Source organism: Ornithorhynchus anatinus, chromosome 1 (assembly GCF_004115215.2).
Source record: "Ornithorhynchus anatinus isolate Pmale09 chromosome 1, mOrnAna1.pri.v4, whole genome shotgun sequence".
Lineage (NCBI taxonomy): Eukaryota > Metazoa > Chordata > Mammalia > Monotremata > Ornithorhynchidae > Ornithorhynchus > Ornithorhynchus anatinus.
In genome coordinates, this window is record NC_041728.1 from 113,177,279 (window position 1) to 113,204,007 (window position 26,729).

At 41.8% G+C, this 26,729-nt stretch overlaps 1 protein-coding gene across 3 annotated transcripts in view; it reads left to right on the forward strand.

Annotated features, from left to right (window-relative positions):
- Positions 1-26,729, forward strand: part of MME (membrane metalloendopeptidase) — a 102,256-nt gene that overhangs the window by 51,930 nt on the left and 23,597 nt on the right. For all 3 annotated transcript variants that reach the window (XM_029068977.1, XM_029068985.1, XM_029068990.1), the window contains exons 11-17: positions 3,734-3,870; positions 3,965-4,058; positions 5,002-5,130; positions 7,213-7,311; positions 9,462-9,542; positions 11,130-11,233; positions 23,685-23,743. In XM_029068977.1, the coding sequence (XP_028924810.1) occupies positions 3,734-3,870; positions 3,965-4,058; positions 5,002-5,130; positions 7,213-7,311; positions 9,462-9,542; positions 11,130-11,233; positions 23,685-23,743 (703 nt within the window). The remainder of the gene's footprint in view (positions 1-3,733; positions 3,871-3,964; positions 4,059-5,001; positions 5,131-7,212; positions 7,312-9,461; positions 9,543-11,129; positions 11,234-23,684; positions 23,744-26,729) is intronic.

Sequence of the window (26,729 nt, forward strand, 5' to 3'; positions counted from 1 at the left end):
CCGTGATTATACTTTAATTAGCAGTTTGTAATGAAGGGCCAGCCAACTCATTCATTCAAAGATATGTACTCTTTGTCAGGTTTGAATTGGTGTGTTTTAAAGAACCTTTGCAAAGAAACTATTCCATGGCTAAAGGCAGAGCATGTTTGGATAGAATCCTTTACTTGCAGTAACTAAGGGTGAGGGTGACTGAATCAATTAAAGGAAAACAAGAATAAGATTGAAAGTCTCACACTCTTCCCATGACCCTGTTGAGAGCCCCAGCAAAAAAAAAGGTTCCTTTAAGGAATTGTTGCAATAATAGATGACTGACTTTACTTTCATGTTTCTCATTTTGGGCTAGATTTTAGATTACATGAGCCACTGATAAATCAACCTTACAATTCCAGTTTCAATCAATCAAGCAATCATATTTATTGATTACTCACTATGTGGGGAGCACACTCCATTAATTGCTTGGGCAAATCCAGTAAGCAGAGTTGGTAGAAACATTTTCTGCATACAAAGAAATTGGAGTATAGAGGGAGAGAGAGATTGATATAAATAAATTCCAGCTATGTACACAAGTGCTGTGGGAATGAGGGAGGGGTAAATAATGGGTAGAGATACAAGTGCAAAGGGCAACACAAAAGGAGAAGAAGAACTGAGGGCTTAGTTGGGGAAGGCATTTTGAAGGAGATGTACCTTTAAAAAGGCTTTAAAGATGGGGAGAATGATCCTCTGTAAGATGTGAAGAGGGAGGGAGCTCCAAGGCAGAGAAAAGATGTGGGTAAGAGATTGGTTGCAAGATAGACGAGATTGAGATTGATTGAGAAATTTGGCATTAGAGGAGCAAAGTGTGCATGTTGGGTTGTAGTAATCAGTTGATCAATCAATCAGTTATATTTATTGAATGCTTACTGTGTGCAGAACACAGTACTAACATCCTGGGAGAGTACAATCTAACAGAGTTGGTAGACACGTTCCCTTCCCACAAGGACCACACAGTCTAGAATGGGCTACAGATATTAATATGAATAAATCAATTATGGATATATGTATAAATGCTATGGGACTGAGGGAGGGGTGAATACAGGGTGCAAATAAAAACTCCTCACTATTGGCTTTAAAGCTATCTATCACCTTGCCCCCTCCTACCTCACCTCCCTTCTCTCCTTCTACATCCTAGTCTGCACACTCTGCCCCTCTGGTGCTAACCTTCTTGCTGTGCCTCGATCTCGCCTGTTTGCTATCGACCCCTGGCCCACGTCCTGCCTTTGGCCTGATTGGCCTCCCTTCTCAAATCTGCCAAACAGTCACTCTTCCCCGCTTCAAAGTCCTACTGAAGGCACACGTCTTCCAAGAGGCTTCCCAGACTAAACCCCGCTTTTCCTCAGCTCCCACTCCCTTCCATGCTACCATGACTCACTCCCTTTGCTCTTTCCCCCCTCCATGCCCCACAGCACTTATGCATATATGTATATATCTATAATTCTATTTAAACTGATGCCTGTTTTACTTTTATTGATGTCTGTCTCCCTGTCTCTAGCCTGTGAGCCCATTGTGGGCAGGGATTGTCTCCATTGCTTTATTGTACTTTCCAAGTATTTACTACAGAAGAAGCAGCGTGGCTCAGTGGAAAGAGGACGGGCTTTGGAGTCAGAGATCATGGGTTCGAATCCCGGCTCGGTCACTTGTCAGCTGTGTGACTTTGGGCAAGTCACTTAACTTCTCGGTGCCTCAGTTACCTCATCTGTAAAATGGGGTTGCAGACTGTGAGCCCCACGTGGGACAACCTGATTCCCCTGTGTCTACCCCAGCGCTTAGAACAGTGCTCGGCACATAGTAAGCGCTTAACAAATACCAACATTATTATTATTATTACATTGCTCTGCACACAGTAAGTGCTCAATAAACATGATTGAGTGAATGAATGGAGTGGGAGAAGAGGAAATAAGGGCTTAGTAAGGGAAGGACTCTTAGAGATGTGCTGATCATTCATTCATTCAATCATATTTATTGAATGCTTATTGTGTGCAAAGCACTGTACTATTTTTAATAAGTCTTTGGAGGTAGGCAGAATGTCTGTAAGAAAGAAAGAGGGAGGGCATTCCAGACCAGAGAAAGAATGTGAACAGGAGATCAGCAGCAAAGATAGATGAGTTTGAAATAGATTAAGTAGGTTAACATTAGAGGAGTGAAGCGTGTGGTTTGGGTTGTAGTAGAAAAGCAGCGAGGTAAGATAGGAAGAAGAAAGGTGATTGAATGCTTTAAAGTCCAAGATAAGGAATTTTTATTGATGAGAAGGTGGATGGGCAACTGCTGGAGGTTGTTGAGTAGAGGGAACTGATGACATGGTAATAGAAAGGCCAGATTTTAACAATGTTGCGAAGGTTAAACTGACAGGATTTAGTGAGAGATTGAATATGTGGTTTGAATGAGAGCAATGAGTTGAGGATAGCACCAAGGTTATGAACTTCTGAGACAGGGAGAATTGTGGTGCTCTCTACAGTGATAGCTAAGTCAAGTGGAAGACAGGATATCGGTGGGAAGATGAGATCCACTTTGGACATGTAAAGTTGATGTGTTGGCAGGACATAGTCCTGAAGGCAGAAGGTAATACGAGATGGCAGAGAAGGAGAGAGATCAGTACTGGAGATGTATATCGGGGAATCATCTGCAGAGAGTTGGTTGTTGAAGCCATGGGACTAAATGAGTTCTCCAAGGGAGTGGGTGTAGATGGAGAACAGAAGACCCAGAACTTGTTGGACTTCCCTCAGTTGGGGGTGGGAAGCAGAGGGGGAACCTCAAAAGATACTGAGAATGAGTGTCCAGGGAAATAGGAGGAGACCAGGGGAGGACAGTGCCTAGAGAAGCAGTGTGGCTAGAGAAGCAGCATGGCTCAGTGGAAAGAGCCCGGGCTTGGGAGTCAGAGGTCATGGGTTCGAATCCCGGCTCTGCCACTTGGCAGCTGTGTGACTGTGGGCAAGTCACTTAACTTCTCTGTGCATCAATTACCTCATCTGTAAAGTGGGGATTAACTGTGAGCCTCACATGGGACAACCTGATTACCCTGTATCTACCCCAGTGCTTAGAACAGTGCTCTGCACATAGTAAGCGCTTAACAAATACCAACATTATTATTATTGTTGTGAAGCCAAGGTTGGATAATGTTTCAAAGAGAATGGGGTAATCAACAGTATGGAAAGCAGCTGAAACATCAGGGAGGATTAGGATGGAGTGGAAACTGTTGGATTTGGTGAAAAGGAGGACAATGATGCAAGAGCGGGCTGTTTTGGTGGAGTGCAGGGGACAAGAAATCAGATTGGAGGGGGTCAAGGAGAGAATTGGAGGGAACGAAGTAGAGGCAGTAGGTATAACCAATAATTTCAATTTCCCAAACCAAACAGGGCTTAGTCTTTGAGAGAGATGTCTTCAAATGAAGGATTATTTGGTCAGAAGTTAAAAAAGAAGCTAAAATGTGGTCTAACTTTCTTATTTTGACCTTTCCCCAAAAAGAGGTCAACAGGTTAGCTAGTAAATTCTTGGAGTATGACAGTTTACTCAGAAAATGTGCTCCCAACTGGTTATGATTCAAAAGTCCCAAATAAATATTAAAATGCATGTATCCTTTCATTACTCTAGATGTATGACTTGCCCCTTTTCTAGTATTTAACCCTCAAACATGTTTAAATTTTGGAGCCAAAAACTTAATCCTTTGCTGAAGTTAACATTAACAATAACTCTTTTCCAGGAATTCAACTGGTCACATTTCATAAATGAAATCATGTCAACTGTACAAACTAATATTCCAAATGAGGAGAATATAGTTGTTTATGCTCCAGAATATTTGACCAAACTTAAAACGGTTCTCATCAAGTATTCTCCCAGGTAGGTGGCAGAGAACCCATGATTCTGAACAAATATCCCTCCAGAAACTTCACAGCCTCATATGTTTTTATTCCTGTATTCTCTTTTAATTCAGAGAGCTTCAAAATTATATGGCTTGGCGATTCATAATGGACCTTGTGAACAATCTTAGCCAGGATTACAAGGAGACAAGAAATGCTTTTCGAAAGGTGAAGACACTTCTCTTTTCTTAGGACCTAATGTTTTGTAGCCAGTAAAGGAGACTCATAGTGAAAAGCATAAAAAGTTTGGAGGTGGGAAACTTTGCAAGAATAAAAAAAAACATGTGCCCCAAAGCTTCAGCAAGATTATTTGGATATTATTTGGCCACTGTTGGGCAGAGCGTCAACAAGATGATTATAACCATGAGATCACATAGGCCAGTGTGAACAAGACTTTATCAGGCTTATGCACATGTTTTAAAACAGTGTCCTATTTGGGCTTCTAAGCTAAGGTGAATCCTCTATGCTATAATTCTGGTTCCAAAGATACATGTATTTGTTTATATTTCACGGGATCACATTTTGCGTAAAAGGTTAAAGGCTGATCTTAACTTTCTGACCTAGAGTACTGTAATTATTTACATGGCAACTTGGCAGACTTTGATAGTCCTAAAAGGGCAAACCATGTGCCTAAAGGCACAAACTGCTCAAACAGTTCAGACTCTCCCAGCCAGGTTGAAGTTCACTTAAGCTGATCCTTGCATGGGTAGAACCCTAGTCTGAGCTACATTTATTGCCAGAAATTGGCTCTTGCTAAAGAAAATGAGTTTTAATGAAATACTGTTGGGGAACGTTTTTTAAGCTTAGGTTTAGGACAGCAATAGGTTGACAGCATTTAATTCTATATTCTGAAGAACGCTTATATCTAACAAGGGATTTCAGTAGGCAAAGGTACTGACCACCAGGTTTAGTTTTATAATAATTACAGCAAACAATTGCATAGAAAATGGGGGTCTTGGTGCAGTGGGGAAGGATGCCTAAGTAGAAATAGAAATCAGGTATATTGTCAGAGTTGACTTCTGTCCAGTTTTTTTTCTCTCCTTTGGGCCTGACCCCAACCATCTTCTTGGATAAAGTGCCAACCATTTTATTTCCTATTTGTGTCCAACAGGCACTGTATGGCACAACATCCGAAACAGCCATTTGGCGTCGTTGTGCAAACTACGTCAATGGAAACATGGAAAATGCCGTTGGAAGGCTGTATGTACAGGAAGCATTTGCTGGAGACAGTAAACATGTGGTAAAGTTTGCCGTACAACTAAACATCAGCAGCTTATTTGCAGTCATGAGATGATGCAGTAGTCAGTAGTTCAGTTCATTTCTTGTTCATTTGGGCAGGACCCCTGATTCATAATTGTTGTTCATTTCCCATTCAATCCTCTCATGACTAGGTTCACCATGCAGTCAGTGTACATCTAATTTTCATTTATACCTTTGAAATTTAAGGATTATGAGCCAAATATGAACAGAAGTGAAAGGTAACATTCCAGTAGGAGCAAGCTACTTGCAACTGCTGAAGTAGTGTTTCCTATAATTTTCTTCAGTCAGTTAACCAATCAATCATAGTTATTGAGCACTTACTGTGTGCAGAGTACTGTACTAAGCACTTAGGAGAGTACAGTCTAATAGAGATGGTAGACAAGTTCCCTGCCAGCAGACAGTTACTCTGCCCTGCTACAAAACCTTGGTGAAGGCACACCTCCTCCAAGAGGTCTTCCCTGACTCATACCTCCTTTCCTTTCTCCACTCCCTTTTGTACCACCCTGACTTGCTCTTTTTGTTCATCCTCCGCCCCAACCTCACAACACATTTAATATCTGTAATCTATTCATATCAATATCTCTCTCCCACTCTAGACTGTAAGCGCACTGTGATCAGGGAATGTGTCTATCATTCTACTGTACTCTCCCAAGCACTTAGTACAGTAAGCTCTTAATAAATACGATTGATTGACTTACTGCCCATAAGCCAGATCATTCGTTTAAACACCTTACCAGATGAACCTGGCAGTTGGAGTTTCTCAAAGCAATCAGTAAATTGGTAATATTTACTAAGCAGTTATTTTGTAGAGGGCTTTAGCACTTGAGAGAGTACAATAGACAAAGTTGGTAGACATTGGAACTCACAGTTTAGAAGGGGAACCAGATATTTCTATAAATAAATAAATTACAGATACATATATAAGTGCAATGGGGCTGAAGGTGGTTTTATTATTGAATGCTCAAAGTGTACAAATCCAGGTACATAGGTGAGCAAGTTTCTCTGTGTGAGGAGCTGGTTTGATTAGTCTGTAGGATTCATTCAATCATATTTATTAATAATAATAATGGTATTTGTTCAGCACTTACTATGTGCAAAGCACTGTTCTAAGCACTGGCAGAATGCAAGGTGATCAGGTTGTCCCACATGGGTCTCACAGCCTTAATCCCCATTTTCCAGATGAGGTAACTGAGGTGCAGAGAAGTGAAGTGACTTGCCCAAAGTCAAACAGCTGACAAGCAGTGGAGCCGGGATTAGAACCCTTGGTCTCTGACTCCTAAGTCCATGCTCTTTCCACTGAGCCACGAGCGCTTACTGTGTGCAAAGCACTGTAGTAAGCACTTAGGAGAGTGCACTATAACAACAGATGTTCCTAGTTCGCCCTAAATTGGACATGGGATCTCTGGAGATTTAAAAATTGGTTAGAATCCAAGAGGGATGATTCTTAGGTGTCTAGAAGACCCTTAATTCACCGGTAAATGTCAGCTATGTACATGGAAGCGTTTGGGTGAGGTGGGGAGACATGGAGAGATCATGTAGCATTATAGCTACATATCATGCTTTTTTATGTCAGTTTTAGTTTTAGTGGGAGTATTCTTCACCATTAGTGGCATCTTCCTCTCCTTAAGCTATCTAAAAATCACACAACCCTACCTGCTTCAGGGATTTCGAGTGTTAAAACAAACACCAAGGTATACAATGATCATTTATTTTCTGAGTAGAGGAAAATCAAGCCAATCAATAATAATTCTTGTGGAATTTAAGTGCTATTATGTATCGAGCATTGTAGTAAGCGTTGGGGTGTATACAAGATAATCAGCTCCCACAAGGGACTCACAGTCTAAGTAAGAGGGAGGACAAGTATTGAATCTCCATTTTGCAGATGAGGGAACTTAGGCCCAGAGAAGTTAAGTGATTTGTTCAAGGTCACAGAATAGACAAGTGGAAGAGGCAGGATTTGAACCCAGGTCTTCTGATTCCCAGGTCAATGCTCTTACCACTAGACCATGTTTCTTCTCAAGAGAGAATAGATTTTTTTTGACTGGTATTGTTTTTCTTTGAGGTTGAAGATTTGATCATGCGGATCCGGGAGTCTTTTATTAATACTTTGGATGAACTCACTTGGATGGATGCAGAAACCAAAATGAAAGCAGAGCAAAAGGTAAAGAGAAAAACAGAGCTTGCTGCTTAAGGAAAGATCATTTTACTAGGAATGCACTGTCTCAGTGTAAAATTTGAAACCAAAGTCTTGAAACTACAGCAATTTTGTTAAACACTTATCATGATCAGTTGTCCTTAAAGATATTTCTGAATAATTTAAATTATTTTCAAAATGAATCCAACATACTTTTGCACCCAAAATAGCCTGTATCCACTTCTCAAACTTTCTAAAAACCTGCTCCTTTTTGGTGTTAAACAAGAGCTAGAAATAGAGTAAGGAAAAGTGAACATCTTGAAGATATTTGATTACTATTTTATTTCCTCCTGTCTCTTAAACTGTTTCTCAAAAAAATTCCACTTCAATTACATAAAGTCTCCCAAGCTCATATTTCACCATCAAACTCCAGACTGGTGTACAAAACTGTTCTTCTACTAGCCTTACTGTTAAGGTGGAAGTAATAAAAAGTGTTGGTTTAGAAAATGTAACATAGGGCATATATGATACCTCGTTAAAGTTATGCGGCATCGTATGATGTTTTCTCCCTCCTACTTCGTCTACAAGCCCCATTTGGAACAGACCGTGTCCAACCTGATTAACTTGTATCTACTCCAGTGCTTAGAAAGGAGCTTGAACCATAGTACGTGCTTAACAAATACCAGAAGCAGCATGGCTTAGTGGAAACAGCACGAGCTTGGGAGCCAGAGGATGTGCATTCTAATCCCAGCTCTGCCACTTGTCAGCTGTGTGACTTTTGGCAAGTTATTTAATGATGGCATTTGTTAAGCACTTACTATGTGCAAAGCACTGTTTTAAGCGCTGGGGAGGATACAAGGTGATCAGGTTGTCCCACGTGGGGTTCACAGTCTTAATCCCCATTTTACAGATGGGGTAACTGAGGCACAGAGAAGTTAAGTGACTTGCCCAAAGTCATACAGCTGACAAGTGGCTGAGCTGGGATTTGAACCCATGACCTCTGACTCCCAAGGCTGGACTCTTTCCACTAAGCCATGCTGAGGACATTTAACTTCTCTGTGCCTCAGTTACCTCATCTGTAAATGGGGATTAAGACTGTGAGACCCACGTGGGCCCCACCTGATTACCTTGTAACTACTCCAGCACTTAGAACAGTGTATGGCACATAGTAAGTGCTTAACAAATGCTATTATTATTATTAATACAAACAAATGCTCCCAGTGGACAAGCTGTTCCCTAAAAGTGAATAAGGCTCTTTGGGAAGCAGCATCAATATCTTCTGGACAAGCTGGATTATCTACTTCTAGGATGCTAAGCACATTCCCATGTGCCACAGAATGGATTTGTGTCTCTTGAAGCAGGACCTCTGTATTAGGCTCCCCTGAACTACGTCTAAGTAGGGCAGTCTGCTCACCAATTAACTACTATCAGTCCCTGCCCCTTGTTGTGGGCAAGTTTGCTGTCAAAGATGAGAGCAGGAGGATGAGGAAGATTGAAGGGAAATTGAAGAGAAAAGAAAGGGAGAAATAGAAAGATAGGAAATAAGAGAAATAGAAGGAAGGGGAGAAATTGAGTGGCAACAAGATGGGAAAAGTCTGTAGACTGCAGAGAAAGACAGAGAGATTGGATTTGGAACTGTAAGCGTAGCATCTGCAGGTAGGGCCAGTGGAGTCTGTAGGACCACAGTTTCCAGCACTGTTCCCATGAGAAGTCTTCCTAATTTCCGACTAGTATTAGCACTAAGCCTGTAAACACATTCCGGCTTTCTCAGCCAAAGTAATGGAGTGGAAAGATAATTACGAGCAGCCAGAAGGAAACACGAGGATTGCCCTTCTAATAGTTCCTTAAGAAGGAATCTTTCACCACCCCCCAAAATTCTGATCAGAGCAAAAACAAATATAGAATCATGGCTTGTCCATATTCACTTCCTCTTGAAGAGTTGGTGCTTTAAGGCTGTAGCTTACATCAGAACAAAAGTTTTAGAAAAATTGGACTTGCTTCTACTCGCTTGTTTTTTGCAAATAACACTTTTTTTTCTATGTGAGCTGAGGAGTAACCATTGGAAAGGCATGTTTACATGCTCTCACCTAATTTTTTTTCTAACACGTGTCCAGAATGTGATTTTACTTTGAGCTCTTGGTACTTAGACTTCAAATTAAATGTTATAATTTCCCTAGGCCAAAGCAATTCGAGAAAGGATAGGTTATCCTGATGACATTCTTACAGACAACGATAAACTAAATAAAGAATACAGTGAGGTAAGTGGCCATAAGGGGGGACTTACATAACTCGTGCCTTCTAATGATGATAATGTAATTACTGAAAGACTAGAAGATAAATGTAGTTTTGTGATGCACCCAGTGGTCACTAAATAGAGAAGTCGTGGAACTGACAATAGAGTTTGGATCATCTCTTGAGTTCACTAGATTCTCTAGCCTCCCTGATTTTAAAGAGTAAATAGATCAGGAAATTGATTGAAATGCATAACCTCCAGGTTTTAAATGATCAGATGGGGTCTACAAGATCTGACCTTTAAAATATTTCGGGTTTCAAAATATTTTACTAACTCTAGACTCTGAGCTCATTGTGGCCAAGGAATTTGTGTACCATTTCTGTTGTATTGCACTCTCCCAAGTGCTTAGTACAGTTCTCTGCACACAGTAACCACTCAATGAATACCAATGATTGCCTGGTTTCAGGGAGGGACAACTTTCGGAGAAGTAGTGGTCCTTAAAATAGGTGTGGGCTATTACAGAATAACCATGGGATAGTCATGGAGTGATCTATTCCATAAACCCTAGAACTTGAGTGAGGCCAGGCTACAGGAAGCAGGTGTTGGACAGGTGGATGTTCCTTATTTCCCTTTCCTGTAGTGCTTATATCCCTTCACTCCACACTTTAAACCTAAAGGACAAGATAGTGATTCAGTCTAGATAGAGAGGCCTGGCCAATAGCCAGCCAGCCCTTGGAGTTGAAAGTTCATCATGTCTGGTGTTAAGACTGACATTGGTAGCAAGACTGTGCTGTTGGATGACTAATTCCAGGTTTGTAGAAGGATTTATTGTAAGAATCTTCATGAAAGAGCCTTGGAATTGGTCATTCTCCAGAGATGACTGTACCCAACTGTGAGATCCTGCCTGGAAGCTCATACAGTATTTTCAGAGTTTCAGGTCTCTTCTTCGTTGTTTACTTTCTTAGAAATGTAGGGCAAGTCTCATAAGTAATGTAGATTTACAGATTGAAAATCGGTCTCTTTGGTAATGGTTAGTCTATTCTTGCAGCCGAATCAATTTGGTTTACACAAAAGCCAAGTATTTGAAAGAGTTCAAACTCTTGCAAGAGTGTGAAAAATTGATGTTATCTTTCACTTATGCTAATTCCAATTCCATTTGCCCTGAAAACAAACTGAGGGGAGCAAAACATTTGCCCTATGATTTTTCTTTGCTTCCTACCTTTTGCAAACCAGAAACAAACTAGCCTCAGAGTTCAACCTGGTGATTGAAAGATAGAAAGATTATGGGTGGTTCCATATACGAATCAGAATGCAAAGAAAAATCAGTGTATAGTATGAAACAGTAACTCAAGTCACTCAATCAATTGTATAAGACTATGCCTACATGATGATAAATAGTAACCACCCATTTTGACTGCACAGTTGAACTTGGGATTTCATGGTGCGGTCAAAATGGGCAGTTACTATTTATTATTAGTCTTATTTCAACTTCAGTGTAACTTTAGAAAGTTTCAAATCCTTGATAGTCTATATGTATGATCTTAAAAAGAAAGATAATTCTCTACCTAGATTATTTTTTAACAAAACACTTTTTTTTTTGGACATCATTTAGCTGAACTACCAAGAGGAAGAGTTCTTTGAAAACATCCTTCAAAATCTGGTTTTTAACCAAAAAAAACGACTAAAGAAACTCCGGGAAAAGGTGGACAAGGAAGAGTATGTAGACATAAATCTATAATCTACTCATTCACTGTATGCTCTTTACTGAACCAAATCAAGAGGGAATTAGAAGTTTAATTTATCCAAAGGGATTTTCTGGGTTTTCTTTTTCTAATGGCATCTATTTGGCTGTCTTAATGAAGGGACTGACCGTGTTAATATCCTTTCTGCTCTGGACTTGCTGAGCCCTGGTCAAGCTGAAATTATGGGAAGTTTCAGAACAGGTCTGCCCGCTGGTTTCAATCCAATCATGGTCCATTTATGGCTAGGTTGCTTCTCAATGGATCCTGCCTGGTATGGGTGAGGCTCTTTGGAATGGACAAAAGAGGTCTTGTGGGACCAAAGACAAAAATTACTAAAATTAGTGTTTTTTGTCTTGGCCATTCAAGGGACTTTGTCAATGGAAAAGTGGGTTTGACCATGCCACTTTGAAAGCAATTAGCTAGTTCACGGAATATAGAGTGTGTTTCACTTCCCAAATAGTTTAGGCTAATTCTAAGAAGAAATGAACTTAAACCTCTCTTGCTACAAAAGAGTAAAAGTTGGATCAATTTAATTCCACTGTTGTCATTTCAACCCACATCTCAGTCTTTCTCTTTCTAAGGACAGTGACTAGATTCTTTTCTTACCTAAAGGAGTTGTCTCTTTCTGGCTGAACATCTCTGGTGCTTAATTATTCTCTATAAACCCTTCTTCTCATCTCCTTAATTGTTTTTGTGACTTTCCCTAGGACAGGGTACCCAACAAAGGGGCGGATTGCCTAAGGTTCATTTATTTGAATTACCAGTTTGTCATTGTGCTTGGGTGTTCCTAGCTTCTTATCCTCCACCCAGTCAAAGGGGTTGATTTATGACCCACTGAGCCATGTCCTCTGATTGGTTCCTGCAGACACAATCTGATTGATTGGAACATCTGCCATTCGCACAAAATTTTTCTTTCCAATTCTTGCTTGTCATTAAAGCTGGTGGGAAGAAATTCCAGGCCAGGGATTTTTATTTCCTATAGAACACCTGAGTCCCAATTCCTTTGTTTGTTGGAGAAGGATTGCTACATGAGCCTCATACACCCTCACTAGCCCCACAGTGCTTATTGTCTCTGCCAACATAACACCAAGTCTCCACAGCTTCTTCCTCTCTGATGGATTGAAAGGAGGTGCAGAGAGTGTGAGGGGAGGAGATGGATGAATGCAGAGGGGTAGGAGCAGGGATCATAGAATATCCCAACCTCCTTCTTCACCAGTTCACCTCTCTGTGCCTCAGTGACCTCATCGGTAAAATGGTAAGTGAGACCGTAAGCCCCTTGTGGGACAGGGATTGTGTCCAAATGGATTTGCTTGAATCCACCCCAGAGCTTGGTACAGTACCTGGCACGTAGTAAGTGCTTAACAAATGACATTATTATTATCATTATTATTAAAATATTATTAATGTGGTCTAAGCAATGAATTATTGGTTGACCATAGCAGCATAGCTAAGTAAGCACTCAGTGCAGGACACTGTACCAAACATTTGGAAAATTCAGGATAAAGTAAGTTTCTCCTTGCCCAACCAGTTTTTATACTCATGAGGGAGATAAAGTTAATTATACCTACTGAAATAATCAAAATAAACAATTCAATACCCTAATATATAAAAATCAATCAATCATATTTATGAGTGCTTATTTTGTGCAGAATACTGCACTAAGCACTTGGGAGAGTAGAATATAGTTGGTAGACACACTCTCTCTCCTCAAGGACTTTACAGTCGAATGAATACTGAGGATGTGTATTAATAAGTGTGCCATTTACCAAGAGCTAAAAAATGTAAGGAGTGTCGCATAAAATGACTAATTGGGCAAGCTGAAGGGTCTCCTAGTAGCCTAAAATAATTGACATACTTGGATTTGCACGCCCAAAGCTGCACGGTCCTCAGCTGTTTGAGCTCATTTGATGGCAGAAGCTGCAGTACCCATAATAGTTGAAGTTCTTACTGATCAGTGGCCACTGAAGTGACTCTCTCTAGGACCTTGTTTCTTCTGCCCAAAATAATAGTGCCATGGAAAATGTCAATAAAAAGGTGTCCCAGGTAAGGGTGCTGCCTCCTCCTCCTTTTAAATCTCAACAGTGTTTTCAAGTCAATCCCCAAAGCTGTTAGCAAACCTCCTGAATTTCAAGCATTGTTTATTCCTATTTGTTCCCCCTCCTCTCAAGCAGGTTTCTGCATCCTCATCAGTCTTCCTTCGAGGATTGGGTAATAAAAATGTTATATATATATATATATATATATTATATATATATATATAGGTAACAATAACAACAATTATAGTAATAACTTTGGTATTAGTCAAGCTCTGCCTATATGCCGAACACTGTACTAAGACTAGTGTTGATCAAAACAATTGGGTCAGACCTATCCCTGTCCCACATGGGACTTACTGTCTAAGTAGGTAAATGGAGTAGGACTGACAAACAGAAAGGTTAGAGGCAGCCTCAAACAGGCCTTCGGAAACAAGTTGCTCTAGGCTAAGGTCCACATCAGATGAAAAAAGAGATTATGTTTTCTCAAAGTGGTTTGGGTGAGCCAAAAGCAAGCCTTAGACATGTAGTCCCAGTGCCAGACTGCCAGATGTTTAAAAAGGATCCTGCCTCATGATGATGGGCTAATGCTCTGCACCTGGTGTTGAAAATAAAACTCTTAGCTTTGCACCATTTTCATGAAGAAAATACAAATCACCCTTCCCCATTTTTCTGCTACTTTGTTTTGCAGAAGAAAAGATTATGCTTACAACTACTTTTTTACTGGAATTCCAAAGGAGGGAAAATGAAGGAGGAGAGGTAGAGGCTTATTTAACTGTAGATGCAACAGATTATCATTATGGGCATAGAATGGAAGAATGTCAATCACACTGTGATCTTTTCAGACACTCTGACCCACGAAGCGAAGATCTGGCTGTTGATAGCATAATGCTCAGTCACCCAAGAGCGCTATGTTCTCCAGAGCTCGTTCCCAAACTCCATAAGCAACAACATGGAAAATGTTTTCCAAACTGGGTAAACTACTATTAAAGGAGCCCTGGAAAGCCATTTGGGGAAAAATCACTGAGAGTACAAAAAAATCCCCAAATAGATGCGGTGCCATTTTCACTCCAAAATCCTTCCCATTGGTGTGGACCCGCCTAATAATTAAAATTATAATTATGGTATTCGTTAAGCACTTACTATGTACCAAGTACTGTTCTTAGCTCTAGGGTACATATAAGGTAATCAGGTTGGACACAGTCTCTGTCCCACTGGGGCTCACAGTCTCAATCTCCATTTTACAGATGAGGTAACTGAAGCACAGAGAAGTGAAATGATTTGCCCAAAGTCACACAGTAGACAAGTGGCAGAGTTGGGATTAGAACCCACCTCCTCTGACTCCCAAGCTCATGCTCTTGCCACTAGGCCATGCTGCCTCTTTAAGTATTTGATAAGAACTTACTATATGCCATGCACTGTACTAATACTGATGGTTACAAACAAATCAGGTTGATCACAGTTCCTGTCCCATGTGGGGCTCACAGTCTCAATTCCCATTTTACAGATGAGGTAATTGAAGCACAGAAAAATGAAGTGATTTGCCCAAAGTCACACAGCAGACCAGTGGCTGTGGTGGAATTAGAACCCATGACCTCTGATTCCCAGGTCCGAGCTCTAGCCACTAAGTCATGCTGTGCTTATCATCACCTTCTTTCCCACCTCCCCTATGGGGTGCCAGGCCAGTATGGGAGCCTGAGTTAATTGGAATGGAGACCAGGGCCCTTGGGTCCCATATGGCCCCTAGCTGACTATCATATTAAGAATAGTAGTGGTAGTATTTATTGAGCACCCACTTGGTGCCATACACTATAATGATAATCGGGAAGTTCATAATGAAGGAGTGAGATGTTCACTGCCCACAAGATGCATATACTCTAAAAGGAGAGGCAAACACAACATATTTACAACTGGAGTGGCCAAAATAAATAATTGAATACACATATATACTTGAGTGCTAAGGATGAGTATAAATAAGTTCATTAGTGCTTGAGAAGCAGCATGGCCAAGTGGAAAAAAGCACCAGAAAGAGAGTCAAGAGGCTTGGGTTCTAATCCTAGCTCCACAATTGCCTGCTGTGTGACCTGGGACATGCCACTTGATTTCTCCCTGCCTCAGTCTCTTCATCTGTGAAATTGGGATAAAATACTTGACTCCCTCCTGTAATTCTGTCTCTGAAACTCTGATACAGGGACTTTGTCTGATCTGTTTATGTTGGGTCTAACCCAATGCTTAGAACAATGCTTGGCACTTTGCAAGCCCTTAACAAATGCCACAGTTACTATTATCATGGCTAGATCCTTTGGTGACCAATGAAACCCCCCTCCTTAGGTGTCCAGAAAGTTTTGCCCTATGCCACAGCCACCTCTGTGGGCTAAACGTTGTTGGCTAGCTGTGTCATCACCATTCAGTCTTCTCTGTTCCACAACATTAGGAAGCAAAGCCCCTGGTCCTGAGCTCAGGATTTACAGCCCTCACCCCTATCCTCTTTAGCAGATTTTGCTTGGAGTGGAACTGTCATTCTTGCTTCTTTCTCCCTTTCATACTGAATTTCCCAGAACTACATAATTGCTAATTAGTTGGACCAACATCTTGCCTAGTCCCTGTGTTTTAAAATATCAGCATTCTTTCATCCCCTTTCCCTCCCCAACTTCCCTAAACCCCCTCTAGCTGCAGAAGGAGGGACCCCAAACGCCAGCAGCCCGTGTTTCCTTTTTCTGATTGGCGGTCACATCCCATGTTACATTTTCTTGTTCGGCTCCCCACCCACCAGCCTCATCCCCTGTCTTTCCCCCAGTGTTCCACCACATGTAATTCCCAAGACCACATATCACCACTTACTAATATTATTAATCCACTGCCTGATGTCTAGAAAATAACTTGCAAAATTAATGCTCTAATAGGTGATGAATGAATTATTTAGGAGTATATAGGAGTATATGGTTATACACCTCCATACACACAACTACATGTATTCGCTATCACTCGCTCACCAATCACAATATGAATGCCGTACATACTGCCCTTCTCTGGTTCACAGTCAAAGGGTGTGGTATGACAGGAGTGAGATCCTAGCTGTTGGAGATGTTGGAGACAAGGGCTACTTGTCCCTATGACCTTCTCTAAGATGGTGGCCGTAGGTTTGTGTTGTGTGCAGGGCAGAGTGATATGTTAATAATAATAATAATGATAATGATATTTGTTAAGCGCTTACTATGTGCAAAACACTGTTCTAAGTGCTGGGGGGGGATACAAGGTGATCAGGTTGTCCCACATGTGGCTCACAGTTTTCATCCCCATTTTACAGATGAGGTAACTGAGGCACAGAGAAGTTAAGTGACTTGCCCAAAGTCACACAGCTGACAAGCGGCGGAGCTGGGATTAGAACCCTTGACCTTTGACTCCCAAGCCCGCGCTCTTTCAGGGTGTTAGCAGGGTGGAAGTTTGGGTCCAGGGGAGCCCTGTTGCCAGGAGGTGGCAGTGGGGCTGTTAAGGCAGGGAAGTGCTCTCTGAATAGCTTTCCACAAGAAGTTGTGTACAATGTCCTTTGGGATTGGAGTGGGCAGCCATGTTTTCCCTGCATCAAGGGACCCTGCGAGGGGTGTCCTGGGCTCTAAATCAGCCACTCCAGTGCAGGTGGTGTTGCACATGTGCTGTTCCCACCATGTGTGACTGTGAAAGTGTGGGCCCTTTGAGGGTGCTATACTGGGAGCTTAGTAACTATTATGGATGATAACAGTCGGGGCTTGTGGCAAAGCTATGGACATAGGGCTGGAAAGGGGCCACTTAGCTACAGAATCAGATAGGAAACCACTGGATTGGGAGAACGAGCTCTAGTAGAAGTCAAACTTGCTACCTATCTTTCCTTCCAAATGTTACAAATTCTAATTAAACTAGAGCTGCATGGAGTCATGAAGGGCCCATTGGAATAGTAAGAGGCAGACATTAAAAGCAGAAGTCCTGACATTCACTCTATCCCAACATTGTACATTCCAGAAAAATATTACCCAAATTGAATTTATCCAAGTTCTTCTGAATTTCAAATAGTTTAGCATGTAAAAATCTGGTTTCATCATTTCATCTCTTCTTATTCCCATTTCTTTTTCACATTTACTTCTCCCCCATGGCCCAGGAAAACACAAAAATCCCTAAGGAACTAAATTTGCTTCATTGCTATTCAGCTGTTTTTCCCATTTAACATTTGGGTTGATCCCCAAATCTCATGAAATTTATTGCCTAATTAAACTTTAATTACACAACCAGTGTCTTTCAAGGAATAGAATAACAAAGGGTAAATCTTTAGTGTTGTTAAGGAGTCACATAAAAGTGTTTGGCCTTTAGAAAAGGAAAAACAAAGCTGACATTGTAATCATCTCCTGCAATAAATAGTTCATTTTGTTTTCCTAAGGACTGTTGTCTTAATGTCAGGCAGGTGAACAGTGATAATCATGGTGGACTGGATACCTTGAAAGTTGTTCAAATAATCTCAGTTGACCAAAAATCCAAAACAAAACATATTTGTCTCTAATGCTTTTCTCCTTTGTTTTCAGAAGCTTGTGATTTTGAAAATAAATTAAATCCATCTGTTTAACTCTCTCACACTTATCCAAAACAATTTGGTGAGAGAAAAGTTATGTCCAGGAGGACTTTTTTTTATTAAGACAATTTAAACTATTCATCTTGGAAACAAGAAATTTCATTTGCCAAATATCTAGATTTGAGTCAGATGACACCCAAACAGAATAGTTCAGTGAAGCTTAGCTACATGGGCCTCTAACACTCTGCTTATGAAATGGAAGGCTAAACAAATTTCCCCCTTCCACTTCCCTTCCCTCTCTTTCGCAGCAGTGAGCTTAAGCTTTCAAGTTATTTGTGCCTCTACTTGGTGATTCTATCAAAAGTAAATTACTCTCTGGATGTAAGTACTCATTCTTGAATGGCAATTTCTTTCTCCAAAATATTCTGCTCACAGTACTGAGTTGCTGTCTTCTCAGGGCTGTAAAAGAATCTAGAGGACCCTTATGCTAAGTCCACTTTGGATGAAGAGTAGTTTATTTCCAGAGAGCCTATTATGTGCTATAGCTTTTTAAAAAAGCAAATTTCTTAAAACTTTCTGTTGAAGTTCATATATTTGCCATTGCAATTATTTTAGTAAAATAATCTTTTTTTTTTTGAGGGAAGGTTAAGGAAACTTGGGGGGCAGAGAAGACTGTGAGATGAATTAGTAATTAACAATAATAATAATGATGATGGTATTTGCTAAGCGCTTACTATGTGCCACACACTGTTCTAAGTGCCAGGGGAGATAAAAGGTAGTTATGTTGCCCCACGTGGGGCTCACAGTCAATTTGCATTTTACAGATGAGGTAACTGAGGCACAGAGTCACACAGCTGACAAGTGGCAAAGCCAGGATTAGAGCCCAATATCTCTGACCCCCAAGCCCGAGCTCCTTTCACTAAGCCACACTGCCTCAAGCATCTGAGAGGTTTTCATGATTCACACTACTTCTTCCCATAATCCCAGGAGACTGAACAAGAGGAAGTGGGCTTAAATCAGAGTTCAGTTACAGAGCATTCAGCTAAATAGAGTGCACGGTCTACTGGTTTTATACTAGAGAAGTGTGATTTTTGGTTAGCCTATCCCCTGTCTGGTTCCAATATGGAGATTTTTTGTTTGTTTGTTTTCGGGAAGACCGGGCTCATTTTTTGTTTTTTGGTGGAATTTCTTAAGTGCTTATTATGTGGCAAGTACTATTCTAAAGTTCTGGGGTAGATACAAGTTCAACAGGCTGAATATAGTCCCTGTCCCACATGGGGCTCACAGTCTAAGTAGGAGGGAGAACAGGAATTGAACCCCCATTTTGCAGTTGAGGAAACTGAGGCACAGAGAAGTTAAGTGACTTGCCTGAGGACACAGAGCAGGCAAGTGGAGGAGCTGGGATTAGAGCACAGGTACTCTGGTTCTCTGGATCTAGGCCAAGCTGCTTCCCTCCCATGTTTTCATGTCTATTTTGGGCTCTCAGCCTCTCTTTGTCACAACTTCTGGGTTCCATGGTGAGAATTCAGCCCCCAACTTCACACTGATCTGGAAGGGGAATGCAACAGTTCTGGAGAAAGAGGGTAATTTAGGGATTCAGCTGGAGAAGTGTTCTAAGATTGTACTATATCACTGCTGTTCCCCAAAAGGAAGCTATAAAGTAATCACCTTATCTTCTGTGCCAGGTGTAATGGCACGTGACCTACATGTGTCTCCTGATCAGTTATTCTGGAGGTCTGTCAGCCACCACCGTCATTAAGCACAACTCTAAACCTGGGCAGAGGGAAGACCGAGCTCATTTAAAGTAATGAAATCATCATTAAGGGGATAATGAACAGAGAATTTCTGAGATTTCTTGCCAAATCTACTGACAGAGACCAGTAGAACAAATACAGGAATACAGACTCCTCCTCCTAAATAATAATAATAATGTTGGTATTTGTTAAGCACTTACTATGTGCAGGGCACTGTTCTAAGTGCTGGGGTAGACACAGGGTAATCAGATTGTCCCACCTGAGGCTCACAGTCTTAATCCCCATTTTACAGATGAGGGAACTGAGGCACAGAGAAGTTGTGACTTGCTCACAGTCACACAGAGACAATAGGCAGAGCCAGAATTCGAACCCATGACCTCTGACTCCCAAGTCCGTGCTCTTTCCACTGAGCCACACTGCTTATGGTACTAGTTAAGCACTTATTATTTGCCAAGCACTGTTTCAAGAACTGGGGTAGATACAGATTAATCAGGTTGGATCACAGCCCCTGTCTCACATGGGGCTCACAGTCTTAATCCCCATTTTACAGATGAGGTAAATGAGGCACAGAGAAGTGATGTGACTTGCCCAAGGTTGCATAGCACACATGTGGCAGAGCCGGGATTAAAACCCAGGTTCATCTGACTTCCAGGCTCGTGCTCTATCTACTAAGCCAGATGTGGCATCTGGCCTCCCCACTGAAAGGGGAAAAGAACTGCTCACTTCTGAAGATCATATTAGCGTCCAGTGCCAAAACTCCCCAGACTGAGTGAAGAGGTCAGCCGTAGTTACTGTGCGACCATTTCTTGGCTCCCTTTCCAGACCCCCGATGCCTGCTGGCCTAGAGTGAGCCAGACTATCCCTGGGCTGAAACAGAAGCCTCTTGGAAAAAGCTATCTAAACCATTTCAGCTTTCTGGGGTCTGAACCCCTCAGATCCATTCACTTTAATGAGGCCTGGGATGACAGGCATCTCTTCACAGATGAGGAATGAAGAGATGGGTGGGGATGCCCCATCACCAGGTTAGAATTATTGGGTGGATAGCCGGCTGGTAATTTCCCCATTTGGGTCCATTGACCTTTGACTGCTCTGCACACTGTAAGCCCTCAATAAATAATATTGGTATTTGTATTTTTGTTAAGCGCTTACTATGTGCAGAGCACTATTCTAAGCGCTGGGGGAAATACAGGGTCATCAGGTTGTCCCACATGAGGCTCACAGTTAATTCCCATTTTACAGATGAGGTAACTGAGGCACAGAGAAGTGAAGTGACTTGCCCACAGTCACACAGCTGACAAGAGGCAGAGCCGGGCTTCGAACCCATGAATGTGATTGATTGATTGATTGATTGATTGATTGACTGGTGGTTTCCCCTCACTGGAAGCTTTCAGGTGCCTACAGGAGTCCATTTATGCAGTCCAAACCCCCCTCTAGACTATCAGCTTGTTGTGAGCGGGGAATGTGTCTGCTTATTGTTATGTTGTACTCTCCCAAGTGCTTAGTACAGTGCTCTTCACCCAGCAAGCACTTAATAAATATGATTGAATGCATGAATGAATTAACTTGCCCAATTAATGCCCTAGGGAACCCCTAGTTACTAGGGGTAATCAATCAATCAATCATATTTATTAAGAGCTTACTGTTGCAGGACACTGTACTAAGCATTTGGGAGAGTAAGATATAAGGGACTTGGTAGACACTTTCCCTGCCCTCATTTTACAGTCTAGAGGGGAAGACTACTAATATCTCCCAAGGCTTGCAAGAAAATAGCATGGGTACTATCAATCAGTCATGTTTATCAAGTGCTTACTTTAGGCAGAACACTGTACTAAGCGCTTAGGAGAGTTCAATAGAAATATTAGGAATAGTAGTCTCAACTGAACAAACCATTTGTGGTTTTAATAGGTTTACAACACTGTAGGGATGTTTTAAGGGTCTTTGGCAAAGCGATGACCTTAAACCCCAAACCATGATAAATTAATACTCCAAACTGGTATCTCATTCTAGAAATCCAATGCGAGGCTGAAACCCATATTTCAGTCTTAAAGCTTTGCAGTTCTTACAAGGATAGTGTAAAAATCCAGATTTACTACCCTATAACTATGAACACTCCTTCTGAAAATAATGTACTTCATTCCAAAATCTGAACAGTAATATCCTTAAATGCTCCTTTAGAAAGGAGCATTATCAGAGAAATTGCTTATGTGTATAGTGATGGATGATTCATACTTATGTGCCAAACTCTACACACCAACCTGAGTTGAGGCAATATCCATTTCAGGAGTGCTAGGTAGTAAATGTGAATATTCATCAAGCATAGGAATTTAGCTGTCTCACTTATTGTGAGTTCTGTCAGGGACAATTTATAGGGCCATAGGTTTTCCACTTGGGGAGACCAGATGTTCCTTATCATTATTAGGTGTTCATGACAATATAACCATTTCACTTGAAATGCAAAGTAATTTCTAGAGAATTGCTTATCTACTTGTCATTTTTATCTGCACAGTTTTCATTTGCCCTGCCCTGCCCACCTTTCCCCTCTGAGTATAGTTAATCGAGATCTAGGGTCCAGTGGTTATTTCAGTGGCCCTGCATGCCCCCTGGGATTCTGCCACTGCTTGTCCCATCAGTCAAGCATTGAAAGGTATTTATTAAGCATTTACTGTGGTGCAGAGCACTATGCTAAGTGACTGGGAGAGTACAGTTCAGTAGAGTTGGTGGGCATGACACCTGCTTTCAACCAGAGCAGCAGTGGAGAAAGAAGGAAATAAACCCTTTTTGTTGTGGGCTGGAAACATAATTACCAACTCTTACATTTTACTCTCCCAGGTGCTTAGTACAGTGCTCTGCACACAGTTTGCATGCTCAATAAATATGATTGATAGACTCTCACAAGGTCTGACTCCCAGCTGGAGCTATGAAAAATGATGTCTCAGGTGCTCCACTTGGAATCCCTTCGCGTCTGCCCAGCAGTGCTGAGAGGTTGTATCTATAATTTATTCTATCTGTAATGTATTCATTTATTTACTTATTTTGCTGACAGGTTATAGGCTTGTGAGACAGGAAGTATGGTGGTATGATATTTATATTAATGTCTGTCTCTCTTTCTAGACTGTAAGCTCAGTATGGGCAGGAAATAGGTCTGTTTATTCTTATATTGTACTCTCCCAAGCACTTAGTACAGTGCTCTGCACACAGTAAGTGCTCATTAAGTACAGTTGACTGACTGAGGTGCTGGGTCTGCAGCCAGAGGTGTTCGCTCTCCTCTCTCAGAGGTACCCTCCACTGGATGAGCTGGATCAGCAGGCTGGCTCACCTAGGCCTCATATGGACCTGACTGAGTTTCTCCAGTTAGGGCTAAATAATAATGGTAATAATAATAATAGTTCTTGTTATGTGCTTACTACATGCCTAATACTGTTCTAAATGTTAAAGTAGATACAAGTTAATCAGGTTGGACACAATCCCTGTCTCACATGGGGCTCACACTCTTAGCCCCATTTAATAGTTGAGATAACTGAGGCTTAGAAACATGAAGTGATTTACCCAAATTCACACAACAGACATGTGGTGGAACCGGGATTAGATCCCATGTCCTTCTGACTCACAGGCCCGGTCTGTATTTACTAAGCCATGCTGAAATCTCAGCTTTCTTGCCGATTAGCTCTGTGAATTCTGTCCCTTCCCAGGCCTTGCCCTTTCCTCTCTTTGCCCAGCATTTAAAATGAAAAGTTGGCACCTTGCCTGGCGATGGTCCATGCTAGAGGCCTAAAGGGAAAATAGAACTGGAAACAGGGTATTGCAAGATCAGACAAATTGGACACTGCCCTGGCCCTACCTCTGGTGCTCCTTCAGATACTCAGTCCAGTTTTACCTCAAAAAAGCCAGTGCATCATACAGGAATAACAGATTGCAAACTCTAGTTTGCAGCTTGGTTTTCAACTAATATAAATACTCCCAAGGGAGCTCTTTGCACACTTCGCAGATTGCATTTCCCTCAAGAAATGAAGAAGGTGAACTTTAAACATCCTGTAAATTTTAATTTCTGCTACTGGTCAGATTGGATAATGTATCTGAAACAGATTATTTTGTCTTCTGTAGGTGGATAAGCGGAGCGGCTGTAGTGAACGCTTTCTATTCTTCAGGTAGAAATCAAATAGGTAAGACTAATAGTAATGTCTGGTCTATCTCTCATCCTCCCTTCATCCTGTCCCCACAGTTAAGCCTGTCCCTGCTTCCTCAAGGGTAGGATTGTGTCCCTAGGGACATCTCTGCTGCTCTACTCTCTCAGCTACCCTGTTCCCAAATGGTTAGTGCTGTGCTTTACACCCAGAAGATGTTCAAATTCTGCTCCAGATATTACTAATGTTGTTGATGATGATCACAATGATGATCGTCATGATGATGATGAAGAGTTTAGTACAGTGCTCTGCATACAGTCAGCACTCAATAAATACAAATGAATGAAGATCATGGTGATGATAATGATGGCTTCAGTCTCTCAGGTCACAGCTCTCTCACCTTCCAAGCTCCCTTGACTCCTTTCCCTGATCTTCCTCCTCCCTACCTCTTCCCATTACCCTTGCCCCCAATTTATTTCCTACAAAGGTGTAGCCATCCTGCCAATCAATGCCTGAGAGTCATCTCTAAGCCAATCAGAATGCTCAAGGCAGTCAGCCAATCAGAACATCTTCTTATATACATATATATATATATATATATATATATGATATATACACACCCAGACATACGTGTGTCTGTATATTTGAAAATTGCCCTTACTAAATGATATTTTAATGTTTGGTTATTTTTCATGATAGAAATGAAGAAATTTACAGCTCCCAAAAGGAGCAGAGTTGGAATGGAAACACTGACTTATTGATTATACTTCTTAAAAAATGAGCACAGCTGTGTTTGCCTTTCCTTCATTATATAGCTGAACAAGAAACTATTACTACAATTCCCCTAAATTCTAAATATCTCTGTTTCTTTTGCAATGTTTCAGTTGGCATTTGAGATTATTTATCTTCATTCTGAGTTTTCATTCTGTAGTCTCTTAAGTGTAACTCAGGAAAATAATGTTGACTGCATAACTTTCTCAGAGTCAGTGCCATGGAAGGAAATGCAAATTTTTTCCTTTTCCATTGGCTTGAAACCCTTGCACCAACTCCCTAAGCAGTAAGTGTGAACAGCTTCCAGGCTGCAGGTGATTCTATGATGATCCTGTCCAGTCTCCTGTTTGTTACAATCTTTGAGGGCCCAAGACCAATCTTGAGAGGTTGAATTCTGTGGAGGACACTTCTACAATGTCCATCCTACCACAGGGATCCTACCATCTCCTACTGGGGAGATGAAACCTAAGCCCCACATTTCCTCATCTCCCACACCCTTCTGCATCACCCTGACATGCTCCCTTTCTTCTTCTCCCACCCCCTACAGCACTTATATGCACATCTCTAATTTTATTCATTTATATGGATGTCCATCTCCCCCCATCTAGACTGTGAGCTCACTGTAGGCAGGGAATGTCACTGTTTATTGTTGCATTGTACTTTCCCAAGCTCTTAGTACAGTGTTCTGCACACAGTAAGCACTTAATAAATACGATTGAATGAATGGATGAAAACTCCTAGGATAGTTCCACATTCTTTCAAGGGTCCTCCACGAATAGGGAGCTCTGAACCCAGAATGAACCTTCCCAGGTTGCTCTGGGACTCCCCAGTCCATCCCAGTCTAGATCCACATCTTCAGAATTGTCCTAAAACCAACTGGCCACTCTCTTTAACTCTGCAATCTGGTGGAAAGAGAACAATGAAAATGCAGGTCTCTGCAGCTTTGCCAGGAAGAAGGGCTCCCCAAAGTCACCCCTCCCCATTCTGCCTCCCCCCTGCCACCCTCTCCCCTACTTTCCCATCCTTCCCTGCAGTATCCTCAGAGGAGATCCCCTCCCTCCCCACAAGTGCCAACGCCTCCACCTGACTTTCGGACCCCATTCCTGCTCACCTTATAAAAATCATTGCCCCTTCCCTCCTCCCCTCCTTAACTTCTATCTTTAACCACTCACTCTCCAATGGCTTCTTCTCCTCTGCCTTCAAATATGCCGATGTCTCCCCCATCCTAAAAAAACCCTCTCTCGACCCTACTTCCCCTTCCAGTTATCTCCCTATCTCCCTACAACCCAAGAGGCCTTCCCAGACTGAGCTCCTCTTCTCCCTCTACTCCCTCTACCACCCCCCTTCACCTCTCCGCAGCTAAACCCTCTTTTCCCCCTTTCCCTCTGCTCCTCCCCCTCTCCCTTCCCATCCCCTCAGCACTGTACTCGTCCGCTCAACTGTATATATTTCCGTTACCCTATTTATTTTGTTAATGAAATGTACATCGCCTTGATTCTATTTAGTTGCCATTGTTTTTACAAGATGTTCTTCCCCTTGACTCTATTTATTGCCATTGTTCTTGTCTGTCCGTCTCCCCCGATTAGACTGTAAGCCCGTCAAACAGCAGGGACCGTCTCTATCTGTTGCCGACTTGTTCATTCCAAGCGCTTAGTACAGTGCTCTGCACATAGTAAGTGCTCAATAAATACTATTGAATGAATGAATACAACCATTCCTTTCCAAGCTCTTAGAACGAGTCGTCTACATTCGCTGCCTAGAATTCCTTAACTCCAACTCTCTCCTGGACCACCTCCAATCTGGCTTCCATCCCCTCCACTCTACCGAGACTGCTCTCTAACAGGTCACCCATGACCTCCTTCTTGCCAAATCCAATGACTCCTACTCTATCCTTATCATCCTCCACCTCTCAGTTGCCTTTGACACTTTCGTCCATCCCCTTCTCCACACCTTATCTCACCTTGGCTTCGAGGACTCCATCCTTTCCTGGTTCTCCTCTTATCTCTCTGGCTGGTCATTCTCGGTCTCCTTTGCTGGCTCCTCCTCCCCCTCCCATCCTCTAACTGTAGGGGTTCCTCAAGGGTCAGTCAGTTTTTGCACATCTTCTGTTCTCCATCTTCACTCACTCCCTTGGTGAACTCATTTGCTCCCATGGCTTCAACTATCATCTCTATGCAGATGACACACAAATCTAATAATAATAATAATGTTGGTATTTGTTAAGCGCTTACTATGTGCAGAGCACTGTTCTAAG